Raw genomic sequence first — 14,345 nt, 5'->3', positions numbered from 1 at the left:
TTTTAAATTTAGTGTGAAGTAGTATTTGGAGGAGAGCAAAGTTGTAGGATGATAAATAATTAGATGTAAGATGATAGTTAATATAACAAACGTGAAGTTAGGAGTCTTAGGTATTATTGCATGTGAGATTTGAGATTTATGTGTCAGTTCAGAGACATTAAATGTGTGCGTGTATACTTGTGATAATTGGGTGTGTGTTTAGAAAGTTGGTTCTTGCTTGCACTGTGTCAGGCAAGTCTATTAACGAGAAGAGAAAGTGATTCATGTATATTTGAAAGGATGAGACTATATAAAAGACCACCAGACCTAGAGATTAAAGATTAAAGATGAAAAGAGATACAATTATGCATCTCTAGTCCAAACCCCAAATATCATCAAACTCTGAAACTTTTTGGGTTCTGACACAGTGCCACAATGGAAAATCTCACACCTTAACGCATGTAAGGGGTTGTAGTCAAAATGTAGAACACTAAAAATAATGTGGGAAATTACCTTCAGATTATGTGCATGAAATAAATATAAAAGATAAGTTCATTGTATGTCTGTGCCAAGGTTCTTTTTTGGGATAACTCACCATGAGTGTGCAGACACTCAAGAAATACATAAAAACCTCAAATCTGAAACATGTTTTGGTCTTGAGCATTTTAAATGAGTACTACTTGACCTACATTAACAAACTGGGGAGGTGAATGGGTCTGAGGACTTGATAAGGTAAAAGAATGTCTAGGGAGATAGAAAAATAAAGAAGCCGGAAAAGAAACCATCAGAGTAAACCTCGTGAAATTGAGAATGTTAGGTGATAGGATTGTTGGTGGTGGTAGCACTGACAATGTGACACTGGGTGATGAGCATGCATGGGGGATTGAAGTCTAGGATGGAAGCAGGACTGGGTGGGAAAGCAGTTAGGCCATGCTTCTTGAGGAAGAGTGACAGGATTATGTGTCACTTCATGCTTGCTGCCAGGAGAATTAATGAATAGTATGCTTTCTTGGTAGAAGCTTTACAATAGCTGAGTTTTGAAGAGAAAGAAGGAAAATTATTATGGAAGGCGGGCAGGGGGCGGGGGGAGAACTTCTCTTCCAGGAACTTTTAGAACAGGATATATTGTTTCATAACTGAGAAAATGTTTTGGTCTCAGAACTGCCTCAGTTAGCAGGTTTTGATTAGAGAAATAATGAAAGAAAATTGATGGAGTCAGATAATGTTGCTGATTTTAGACTGAGTCTTACTGGAGACAGCAAGAAGGCAGGGGAGAAGAAGCATAAGTTAGTCTGGTGGTTTTACTTAGTCATTTAGGAGCAGAAACCTAGGGAAGATTGGTTTCTGGTGGTACCAGTGTAAGCTGAATGATAAGAACCATTAGTCAGCTGTTTCCTTGCCTTCTGTACAGTTGCAGTTAGGGGTAAGAGAATGAACCTCTCTTTCAGATCCCATGGGCATTCGCAATAAATGTAAGTGGCAGAGTGGAGAAGAGAGGTTTGTGTGGAGCATGAAGTTAGGGACCTTTTACCTTTGAATCTGGCTCAGTATAAAGAAGACGTCATCATTAAGGAGACTTTATTTCAAGTACAACTAAGCTTTTAATTAAAGGAAAATTTCTGTTTCTCTTTGTCTAGGTCACTTTTACAAAGAGAAAGTTTGGATTGATGAAGAAAGCCTATGAACTCAGTGTGCTCTGTGACTGTGAAATAGCACTCATCATTTTCAACAGCTCTAACAAGCTGTTTCAGTACGCCAGCACTGACATGGACAAAGTTCTTCTCAAGTACACAGAGTATAATGAGCCTCATGAGAGCAGAACGAACTCGGATATTGTTGAGGTAACACACACATTTAGTAATGTGTCAAGTGCAAGTAATACTTAACTTTAAAAAACATGAGCTGTCATATTCCTTTGTACTCCTAAAACATAGAACTTCTTCTTAGAAGTACCTACAATTGCTGTTTGATGTCTCAGTTGGGCTGTAAAACTTCCTATTTATTCAAACAAAATGAATTGTGCTCTTTACCATACAAATCTAACACTGAAGTAGCATGATTTTTTTAAATCCATGATTATTATGCTTAAAAATCAATAGCTATGATTTAACACATCTTAATATTTCCCTACTATATATATATCAGTGACAGCTCACATTAAAATTATTAAGGGGAAGTAAAATTTTCACGGTGCCTTGGGTGTAGAGGCAGGGAGCCCTTTTCCTGCCTTGTTTGGCCACACTCCATTTACTGTCTCTCATAGTTTTGTCAACCTAATTAAGTTTACAACAAAAATACAGATTTTTCTGTTTAATTTTATTTGTTTTTAAGGCAGAGATTTGCTGTATAACTTAGGCTGGCCTTGACCTTGCCACCATCCTTTGTCCTTCTTGAATATTTTGATTACAGGTGTAAGCCACCTCACCCAGTTTCTTTGGACTTCTTCTGATGACATTTTAAGTCAACTTCACAATTAATTTTAGTTATTTTTATAATAATTCTTTATATTTAAGGTTTTGTTTTATTTTAACATTCAAAGTTATTTATTTTGAAGAGAATGTTTTAATTGCCTTAAAGATACTTTGATTGAGTTATATTAGAAGGAAATCACTTAAATTAGGCATTTCCCTGGGGGAAAGTGCTGACGCCATGTGAAGATGACTCAGCACAGCACCGAATGTAAGAGAATAGGTGCATTGTGAGTTTTCATTTCTGACAGTTGAAATGCAGGTGCAGAAACTTAGTTACCGTCTTGTGTAGGAATCAAACTGATTTGCCTTCCCACATAATAATATACTTATGAAAATGTATTTAATTTTTTTCCCAGAGTCTTTCTGTATTTTAAGTTCTTTTCTGGGCAGTGATTCAGTTTTTGCTGGAATTTTTTCTTATATTAATAAGTAACTACTTTATGGTTATTAATGAATTGTTTCAAATGAGAAGTAAAAATATGGCATAATTACAAGCATGACCAATCTCTCAGTTTTATTTAAGGAGTCACTGCTTTAAACCTCCCATGAAATTTGAAGGATTTTTTTTGTTGTTGTTAATCATTTTGATATGACCATATCTTTAGGAACACTCTTTAATGCAGTTGTGTTTATATCACTTGACAATTACTGTTATTTAGCACATATGTTCTATCTTAGTAAGTTTTGCTAGAAACTATATGTAAATTTACTTGAAATAGAGAATGTCCCTAATGTGTTTCAAATGGCTTTTCATTTTAAAAATCTCTTAAGTCATATTAAGCTCCACAACCTTTCACTGAACAAAGGAGTTAAATTGTGAACAAATAGGTTTACTGGCTATTTTCTAGTTTCATTGGAGAAGCAACCACCCTTTAACCCTAACTACTCTACTCTTTCATTGCAGCAGTATTGCTCTGGGCCTCTGGAAATTGAGGGTTCTTCGCACAACCTAAAGCTAACTTCTTTAGAGAATGTGAAGAATATAATCTGGTTTAAGCCTGTCAGAATTTTCAGACTACCTCAGTCTTCATCTCTGTTGTGGGCAGCAGTCAAAGTGTAAGAGAGTAAATCCCAAACATCTTTAGCAGTCTCCTACGTTACAGTCTGCTTCAGTATGTTCAATACGAGTGAAAACTTTGGCAATTCAATTACCCATTGAGATTTTAAGTGTTTTTTAATTTATGTGCATATATATGTATATATATATATATATTATTACATGAGTTAATATGTAATGTACCACATGTGTGCAACCCTAGAATTGGACTTACAGATGGTTGTAAGCTACCATGTAGCTGCTAGGTACAAGCCCAGATCCTTTGCAAGAGCAATAAGTACTCTTAACCTCTAGTCGGTCTCCAGTCCTGCCTATTTGATTTTGATGTTTTCTTTTTATTGTTCCTTTTTGTATGTATGTAAGCCAACATGAATCTTACTAATAGTTCTCTGAAAGTTATAATTTTATAATTTATAGAAATGACTATATTATAAACATTGATTTATTTTGGTAGGATAAACTTTAAGGCTTTTTTTATTTGTGGGCTTTATTCTTTGTCTTCTTTTAGATAAGGTCTTATGTATTCTAGTCTGGCCCCCAACTAGATGGAGAGTGACTGATTCTTCTGCCTTCATCTCCTGAGTGCAGAGATTATTGGTGTGTATCTCCACACCCAGTTTTTCTGCTGCTAGGGATCATGCTCAGGGTCTCATGCATGCTAGGTAAACACTTGGCCAACTGAGCTACAACCCTCGCCTCATTTCACTGTATATTAAAATCTTACAAAGGTAATCTCAATTGCCTTTATAAGTGAAAGGAGGCCTGCCTTACCAGTTTGGATTTTACACCCAAGTAGGTGTCCTTTTGCTTAAAAAGATGATGCAGTGAGTACTCACTAGTAGTGTATACAAATAAGCTGTCTTCATATTGATGCATGTATAAGGATTATTGTGGGCCAAACTTAGGTTTACAGGTAATAGTAATGGCAAAGAGCTCAAAGAATTTTGTAAATACCTCACCTGAGGAAAATTTAAAAATATTTTTGTAACGTTTTTTTGTTTTTATTGGTCATTGATTTACTTATTTAGTTTCCTTTCAAGTACTTGTAGTTGTAGGCAAGCACTTTGATATCCATCATTCATATGCTCAAAACAATTGCAGGTCTTCTGTGCCACAGGCATTGCAGGGAGTTGTTACTTAGAAATGTATAATTTGGACCACAGTTACATCTTGTAACTAAAGATTTTATATAAATACACTTCTAACAAGTTTATAAAGATATTTTGGATTCTTTGGCTACCTCATGTGGGTGAATAAACCAACAGCTATAAACATTTGTCAGTAATCTGCTTTGGATGAGCCTGTTGCATCCTTAGCGTATAAGTCCCTTTGAAATTACTATGAAAAGAAGGATGGGCACACTGTGCTGTCAGCCATATCTGCATGTTACTATGTAAGATTATATATTATTAGTGGAGTAAGAACAGATAGGCTTTTTAAGAGTACTCTAAAATTAACATTGTACAGGGTGACCATCAACTAATAAAAAATCTGAAATGCTATTAAATCTGAAGTATCTGGCAACAATTGTCTTGGATAAGGATGGTTAGTATCTGAATATTTCAGTTACAAATATTAGAAACTCAGAATATTGATTGTTCTTCCTCATTTTATATGTCTGTTTTATATCTAACTAGTCTTTATATTTTAATTTAAAATTAAAATTTTTATTAATTAATAAGCTAAAAATTTTTTAATTGACAGGTTTACATATTTTAAGTTCATTTAGGAATTTTAAAATGTCACAATGGCATATATATTGCATATTATATGTTTTATTTATTTATTTATTTATTTCCAAGAAAGTTGAATGCAGATTCCCCTCAATTTACAATGTGCTTATGTCCTAGTAGTCCAGAAATTGAAAATTGTAAATTGAAATCCACCTAACTGACCAGATGTCATAGCTTAGCAACAGAGAATACTGCAGAGGCTGGGTTGTTTGTCAGATGATATAGACTGCATGAGAGCTGTAGTTCTGCCTCTGCCAGGATCCTACCAGAATACTGTACTGCATATTATGAGCCACAGAAAAGGTCACAATTCAAAGTATATTTTCTACCAAATTCATACTGAATACATTCTACTGGATGTATTACTGCACAATTAAAAATTGTAAGTCAAACCAACAGGGGAATATCCATAAACAACAATGCATATTTATACATTTGCTTAATTAAGGGATTGTTACTAGAGTTCTCTTTGTAAGAGATTCCGTGACTCAATTTCTTTGAAATGACAAGCCAGTGCTACATTTAAAAACCACATCTTACTTAAAATGTTTATGTACAGCTTTTAAAAAGTACATTCTTTTGCAAAATTGAGTTTTAATGCTTTATGCATTCTATTTTATTTCTTAATGTATGTTAGACATTTAAAATCCATTGGATAGATGAATTTTAAAAAATAAGCAGTTAGGTTTTAGAATGTCAATAGTGAGGCCTCATTCTTACACTCTGTCATTCATTTACAACAGGAAAAATGTGAGTATAAAAATATATACGTAAAGGCTCATGTTTTCCAAATTATAATAAAGGATTATGTAAGTGAGATTTATATATGATGGACTAATGCTAGTACTATTTTCTTATCCAGACAAAAGAGGATGTAGCCTTGAGCTACACATTTTAGAAAGCACCACATAAATTTTCTTTTGAAAAAAGTAGGTGGGTGTCTTTGATATTGGGATGTGGTACTCAGTTGTGGCATAGTGTATTACTTATTGTTATGTAAGAAATCATCACAAAACCTATGGCTCAAATCAATACGTGCTAGAATGTCACAGTTTTTATGACAGAAATCTGGGAGCAGCATAGCATGATCCTCTGTTAAGGGACTGTCACAGGTCTTCAGTAAAAATATTGCCATTAATTTCATGAAGTTCACCTGGGGAAATCTCTGCCCCTTAAATACTCAAGTATCTTTTGGCAATATTTGGTTCCTGACATTCTCAGCTTGTATTGACAGTACCCAGAGGTCACTCTTTGTTCTTGTCACGTGAGCCTGTCCTTCACAGGACAGCTTGCTTCAACAAAGCCAACAAATAGGGAGTGCCAGGAAAAACACATCTTGTCTTAGGAGTCACATCCTGTGATTATTTTATTTTAGTTTTTGTCATGTTCTATTTGATAGAAACAAAGTGTCTAGGGCTGGAGAGATGGTTGAGAAGCTAAGAGCACTGGCTTCTTTCCCAAAGCTCCTGAGTTCCATTCCCACCTACCACATGGTGGGTCATAACCATCTATAATGAGATCTGGTGCCTTCCTGTGGGCAGGCACACATGTAGGCAAAACATTGTATGCATAATAAATAAATAAATCTTGAAAGAAAGCAAGAAAAGAAAGACAGAGTCTAGGTCCAGTGTGTATTCAAGATAACGAGATCACACAAAGGCCTGCCTATCTGGAGGTATAGATGATTGAGAACTTTGTAGATAGCTATTACATAAATAAAGCCTTGTGAGGGTGCAGTCACACTCTAAGGTGTTACTTTTATATTTCTCTGATAAAACCCTATAATGTGCAGCATAATTAAACTTTTATTTGTTGCTGTAACCAACACTGCTCAGGAGCTAGAAAAATATGTCTCCATACTTCTTGCATGAAAAATGATGTGAAGTAAATTAATGTGTTGCTATGGACACTAGAAAGGGACCTTTAGAGCATAAGGAGATTTTGAGCAGTAACAGGTACTAAAGATGAGGAAAGTCAGAGTATCTTGTTAAGTCTATTGTTACAGTTACCTTGCAAGTCATATTTTGCTATTATGTATCATTCCTAAGTAGGACCACAGTGACATATGGCAGCTAAGGAACATTTTTCTGTACTGAATAATTTATACTGCTCTTAAGTCTGGACACATGTATATCTGAACATAACAAGATGACACACACATTATACTGGCAACTAGATATGTATTGAATGTTTGAGTTATGCTGATATCTTCATCTTTATAAAAATAATAAAATGTCAGGTGTCTTATGAACTTCCATTCTCATCCTTAAAACAACATTTTATGTTTTCATAGGTCATTTAAACATTAGGAAATAACCTGAAAATTATTTTAAAATTTAACTGTATTAACTAAGAATATAGTCACATTTACCCTTTTAATTCCTTAGCTCACTGCTGTGGATAGATACCTATTATGTGAAAGTCTTGATTATAACACAGATTTTACCGAAGACAAGACAGGAAATTTTGACCTGTGTGTTTATAAATAATATCTTTATTGCTAATCCAGCCATTTCTGGTGTGCCAATAGGATATCTAGATACATGCAATAATAAATAAATATAGGCAATTTTAAAAATAGTTTTTCTATTGCAGGGTTTTAGAGGAGCAGTATCTTTACTTTTCTCTTCCCTTAACACTTAATATACAAAACACTTTCTATAATCAGATATATATGGTATTTTCCCACATACCAGACAGTTCTTCAGTAGACACCAATGGTTGTCCTCCTTTTTTCAATTCCTACATAGTCTGCTGGAGTTAGTGTCAGATCTCATTGAAGGAAGGTTCGGGTACATAGTAGTTTATGATCTGTACTTAGGACTAGTAAAGTGGCTACAAACAAGGATTTTTAGAGCCTCTTTTTGGATTGGAGAAATTTGTTAGAGTAGCTCATAGAATTCATGGAAACCTTTTCTTTTTTCAATTCATTATGAAGTACGTTGTAATACAGATGAACTGTCAGTAGAATACATAGAACAAGATCTGAAAGAAACATTTTTTTCCTTTTGAAGCTGAGTGTTACCAGGCTCACCTCACGTGGATGCACTCACAGCCTGAGAGTTCTGATTCTTGTATTTCATTAGTGAAAATCCACAAAGCTTGTAAGCAAAGACATGCATTGTATATTCATGTCATCAAGTATTAATGTACAAATGTCAGTACATACAGACATTAATACACAATATAAATATCAATACATACATACAAGCCTTAATACACAATACAAACATCAGTATGTACACACACACACACACACACACACACACACACGTGTGGTGACACGATCAAATTCAGGGCCTTGCACCTTCTTGGCAGTTATTCTGCCACTGAATTATAACCTAAGTCCTACATGGCGCCAAGTTTCTTTTCAACAAATCTAAGAAAAATAATTGTCAACTATATGTAAGTATAAGCATTAGCTCTGTCTTAGAATATGTCTAGAAATTAAAATGACCAACATACTTAGTCACCGTCATTCATACACATGCATGTTTGGTTTTTTTTTTTTTTTTTTTTTTTATAATTTTTGTAACTGTGTCAATGAAACACAGTTTCACTCTAGAAACAATATAAGCTTTAGAGTTGTACATCAGAATAATTAATCTTATACGCATGAAGTGAGGATGTTAACAGCTGCTACTTAAATACCTGGGATTGTTTTTTATCCACCCCCCCCCCAATACTTGTATAGATACTCTTTTTTTGTAATATTGTTTAAATACTGGTGTGGCGACACTAGAGAGCATTCAGTGCCCAGCATATGTGGTCACTGAGATCATTGTACTCATTTAGGATCAAACTAACTAGGGGGGCATGGCCATTTCTCTTTCTTGTTTATGTCTTACACCATTCCTAAATAGAGGGTGCTGGGTGTTGTGTTCTCTGCCTCCCACAGGAGTGCCATAGTCATTTTTGTTTTTGTTTTAAATGGAAAGAAACCTTGTATGGCATTTACTCATCACACCCAATGTACAGATCTTTTTTTAAGAAGTAGAAACTGGGATCAGGTGGGCTGATGTCCATAGTTATGTTGTGAATGAGTAGCATAACTCACAACATATGAGATATTAGAGCTAGATCCTTTGCATCCTAGTTCACTGCATCCATTGAAGCTCTGAAACATTTTACCATACATTAGTTTTATGCATATCGTTAGTAATGTACAGCATTACTAACTATGGTTGTTTTCTTTAATGGCTATCAGACAATTAAGATCATCAGAGTAAGAGTAATAGGCAACATTTGCTAAATATTTACACTTATTGTATGTGTGATGCACTTTGTGTGTGTGTGCGTGTTTGCATGGTTGTATGCACATGTATGGAGCCAGAAGTCAATATAGATGTCTACCTCTATTATTGTCAATCTGCTTTTTGAGAGAGCTGGGTTCAGTTGGCTGGCATCCACGTATTCCCACCATTACCCTCCACTGGAGTTACAGATATGCACCACTGTGCTTGGCTGTTTTGACTTGGTAATGGAATGCAAACCCAGTTCTTCGTTCTTACACGGCAGGCACTTTACCTGTTGAGCCATCACTTGATCTTCTTGGTCTGATGGACTCATTACTTCATTTGTATTATTTTAGAGTCTTAGAGTCCATATTATTTTCTCTAATAAACAACTAAGGGCATTGAGGCACTCTATAAATGGAATAAGATGATGATAATTTGGATTCTAAAATGTGTGTGTTTGTGTGTGTGTGTGTGTGTGTGTGTGTGTGTGTGTGTATGTGTTTGCATGTATGTGGGCATGCATGTGTGTTCATGTTTATGGGTGCACTTGAGGGTACCGGAGGTTGATATTGGCTGTCTTCCTTCATTATTCTGTTTTATTTCCTGAGACAAGGTTTCTCAGTTAGCCTGGCTTTTACTAGTTCATTTAGTTCAGCTAACCAGCCTGCTGTATGGATCCCATCTCTTTCTTCCTACCACAAAATTACAGGCTGGGATTGCAAACAGCCTATCTTTTAATATGATTACTGGTCTGACCTACTATACCTATATTTGCACATCAAGCAGTTTGCCCAGAGCTATCTTCTTAGCCATGAAAACTTCCCATTTTTAGGCGTAATTTAAAATACAAAGCAAAATAGAACTAATGTATTAAAGACAAATTACTATAAATGTATTTGTTAGTTAGAAAATAAAAATGGGCTGAAGAGACAGCTCAGCAGTTAAGGCTGCTTTTCTTGAAAACTTGGGTTTGATTCCCAGTACTCACATGGTGACTCATAATTGCCTGTAGCTCCAGTTCTAGGGAATTTTATACATAAATAAATAATAGAAGAAATTGTTAAAAAGAAAAAAGGTGGTAATAAATGTGATTATGTGAGAATTCTGGAATCTTGGTTTCTTTAAAAAGCATAGAAATACTATAATAATGTTTTGTTTAATCACAGGTATGAGACAGGGCTGCTCTGACTGCCCGCAGCAGCTGACTGTGATTTGCCTTGTGCTCTAGCAGAGGCATGTTTTGCCAGTTGCAGATAGTTTCTTCGATTGTGTGATGTTTGGAACTCTAGGAACTTTTCACAGGGTATATAAGTGCTAGAGCCCCAGTGGAGGGGTCGGTGGTTGTTGGTCATTCAGGGGGTTGGCTGTGCTTTGTTAGTGGTTGTATTCAAAGAAGAAACAAGAAGAAAGAAATTAATTCAAGGATCTCTCCCCTACACCTCTCTCCCCTTTCTTCTTCTTTCTCTTTTAGCTAGTGATAGGGGGAGACTATAGGGGATAAAGGGTGGGAAAAAGAAGAACCCACAAAGTAGCAAAGACCAGCTGCAAGTGATTGTGCCAGGAATATGTAATTTTTACAAACAGTGCTTCTCAAATGTGATAACCTGACTATCAGTATCAAATCATTAGAGAGCTTTTTCAGAAATGTAGTGTTTTGTGCCCCAACCAGACCAAAAGAAAACTCTTGGAGATGAGGTCTAAGATATGTTGGTTTATTTGTTCTAAGTGGAGCTGTAAACCAACAACTTGAAGTGAACACACTTTTTTTTTTAAACAGTGATTATTTAGGATTTTAAAATATTCTATTCCTAAAAAGTATACCCTGAATTAATTTCAGACACTGAACAAACATGAGTCATAATTTTAAGAAATCTTTTCAAACAAAGTTTAGAATACCATATATTGTTGTAAGTTGCCATTATATAAAGAATTAAATTTGAATTTGTAATACTGCAAGATCTAAGGAATTTGTTGTTTGATTGATATCTTGATTTAATAATCAGCAGTCCTGAAAATGCCACTTCACATAAATATGAATACAAAATAACAGAACTATGATAAGGGCTATTTCAGAAACTAGACATCCCACCATAACCTCAAACCAAACATCATAGTACTGTGTGTGTGTGTGTGTGTGTGTGTGTGTGTGTGTGTGTGTGTGTGTGTGTGTGTGTTAAGCTAGCAATTCAGGTGGCAGTTCTTCATCATTCTTGCGTAGGGTAATCCAAAAACACACTAATTTGATAAATACTAATTAATGGCAATAGAAAGTTTTAATTGTTTTTTTCCATGAATTATTTCTGCAAGTGCAGAAGAAAACTTTGCATGTATAATAAATAAAAACACTGCACTTCATAATGGACAGCAGTCTTAAATACTAGAAATGTTTCAGGCAGCATTTGCTGTTCCTGGTGTGATGGTATGCCTAGTGCAAAGTATGAATGCTGGAGATCTGAACTCTTGTTCCGTATTTGCACAGCAAGCAATTTATGTGTTGGTTTGGTTTTGACTGTTTGTTGAAGCAGTCTTTAGTCCAGGCTAGCTTTGTAGCAGAGGCTGCTCTTTGACTTCTGGTCCTGCTGTCTTCACCTTCCAAGTGCTGGGGTTACAGATGTGCATCATAATGCTCAGCTTACATGTTTCATATTGGATAAATTTGAGGCCATTACATGTTCCTAATCTTTTTACTGTTGCCATTAAAAACAAAACAAACAAACAAACAAAACCCCTACGTTCATTTACTCCATTCGATTGTGACCCCAGCTTTCACATGGCTTAGGTGATCAAGAAAGAAACTTGTTCAGTGGCTTCTGTCTCTTAAGTCAACGCGCATGGACCATATATCAATGGAAGACATAATTCTGTTTGTATTTTTTGACAGTCTAGCACTATCCTCAAAGAAGCTCTGGGAAGCACTACCCCCCCCCCCCCCATCAACCTACACCTCCTCACATTACAGATGAGATACACAACAGACAGGGAGTATTTAAGAGGCTTGCCTAATGTATTAGAGGGCTGCAGTTGGAGCAGCAGGGTAAGGGAAAAACAATGAGACATCTGAAGACAAGACAAAGCTTTCCTCCACCTCCAGCCCCCTCTCCTGCCCTGCTCCTTTATTCCTTACAGAGCCTGAAGCAGCGGGATGGTGACTCACTGGGTGAGGCACACAGTCTTGCAGCCCTCCTCCTCCACATGTGCACTGAGCCATCACCTCACACAGCAGTCACCATAGTTCTTGCAACTTCAATTTCACTGTTCTGTTTTGATATCTATTTCATAATATTGTTTATAATACAGTTAGTGGCTTTCATTTGTGTGCTTTTGAAACTATACATCTCTATATGTGGTTTTTCTTGAGGGTCTATTTATTCCATGAGAGATTAGTGTTGATACATAAATGAGAGTAAATGGGAGGAAAACTGTGAAATATCACTGTAATATTAACTCACATTTCCATAAGACATGTTTATGTGACTGCTGATTAATACCCATGTGTACTTTTTATGTTAATATGTGTCAAAGATTGAGCATTTTAAGTTTTAATCAAGTAAAAATGTTCTTTATTTCTTCTTTGGAAGGTCTACAGTGTGTTAGTAAGATCTTTGTCAAGGTTAGGGGAGGAGGTGAAAGGAATTGAGAGAATGTTAGAGAACACGCTATAGAGGTGACTCCCTCACCAGTCTTTGGAGAAGGAAACAGGGTTAAAAAAGAAAGAACAAAAGAAGAAAAGGCATATTCTAGGTCAAGAAGGCAGCTCAGGTGGAAGTTAGGAAAATGTAGTTGGCACTTTATTTTGAGTTGATAAGAGCTAAGGATAGCTGAAGTGTGATGTTGACTGAGAGATACCTAGGCGTTGTCTTTGTCTTGGAGGTTTGGCTAGCCACTGAAAGAGTATAATAGAGTAGCTACGTAGGCTTCAGATCATGGAGTTCTCTGGTGATAAATTGTGCTGTAATTGCAAGGTTACTTTAAAAGGAGGTTGTGGGAAAATATAGAAAAGGGTTAAAATATTGAATGTAGTATTATATCTGTAGTTTCTGTTTATTGTACTGATATTTATCATACTGCATGTCACATATGCTATTAAAAGACTAGGAATATAGTGTTAATTGGCCACATTGCTACCTTTATCCTAACACGATATTGTTGGCTATTTCATTATCTTAAAACTGAATTTTTTTTGCTGGGTAATCTTTATTGGTGTCTCAAGGCTTCTAGACTAATGTTTTCTACCAAATATTATTTATCAGAATGTATGTACTGTACTGCTTCTAGATTAGAAGATCATTTGAGCACATTGGTAGGTGTGTCTTAACCTTTTGATTTTGCAGAAATAATGTTTATAAAATTTATTCTTGAGAACTATTTGTCATTAGACAACCTACCTCCCCCCAGACTGCAGAAAAAAAAACCCCTCATTTTTTAAAAGTAAGTTTAATATTTTGTATTGTGCTACATTTATAACTGTCCTTGGCTGTATGTAGCTGATGGGCCACCAGTTAGATATGTTTGTATGCCTTTAAAATGAGAGGCATGTAGTTCAAATAGTATTTCAGTTATTTGACACAGCATTGGCTAATGCAGACATACGGCTTTTGAAACCTAGCCTTTCAATATATGTGACTTAAAACAATGCTGGTAATGATACAGTTTTGATATTTTAAGTTATATTGTGGCTCAGTTCTGAAATGTTATTTTGTTCATAAACTACATAGGAAGAAGCATGTCTTTTTTATGTAGTTTGGCTCTTTTTTTATTTTATACACTTAGCTCTGTACCTATAAAATTCTAATACATTAAAGTATAAATGCATAACATAATTTTTAGGGGTTTTGTTTGTTTGCCGAACTCAGTTACTAAGTACTTT

The 14,345-nt window shown here is 35.4% G+C and overlaps 1 protein-coding gene across 1 annotated transcript in view; it reads left to right on the top strand.

Moving 5' to 3' along the window:
- Mef2a (myocyte enhancer factor 2A) overlaps nucleotides 1-14,345 on the top strand; it is a 110,711-nt gene that overhangs the window by 51,687 nt on the left and 44,679 nt on the right. Inside the window, 1 exon segment of the mRNA XM_051148703.1 lies at nucleotides 1,617-1,820. Within this exon segment, the coding sequence (XP_051004660.1) occupies nucleotides 1,617-1,820 (204 nt within the window).

This window comes from Acomys russatus, chromosome 7 (genome assembly GCF_903995435.1).
Source record: "Acomys russatus chromosome 7, mAcoRus1.1, whole genome shotgun sequence".
In the NCBI taxonomy this organism is placed as follows: Eukaryota; Metazoa; Chordata; class Mammalia; order Rodentia; family Muridae; genus Acomys; species Acomys russatus.
Note: the sequence above shows the minus strand (reverse complement) of the source record. Positions and strands in the feature narration are given on the sequence as shown.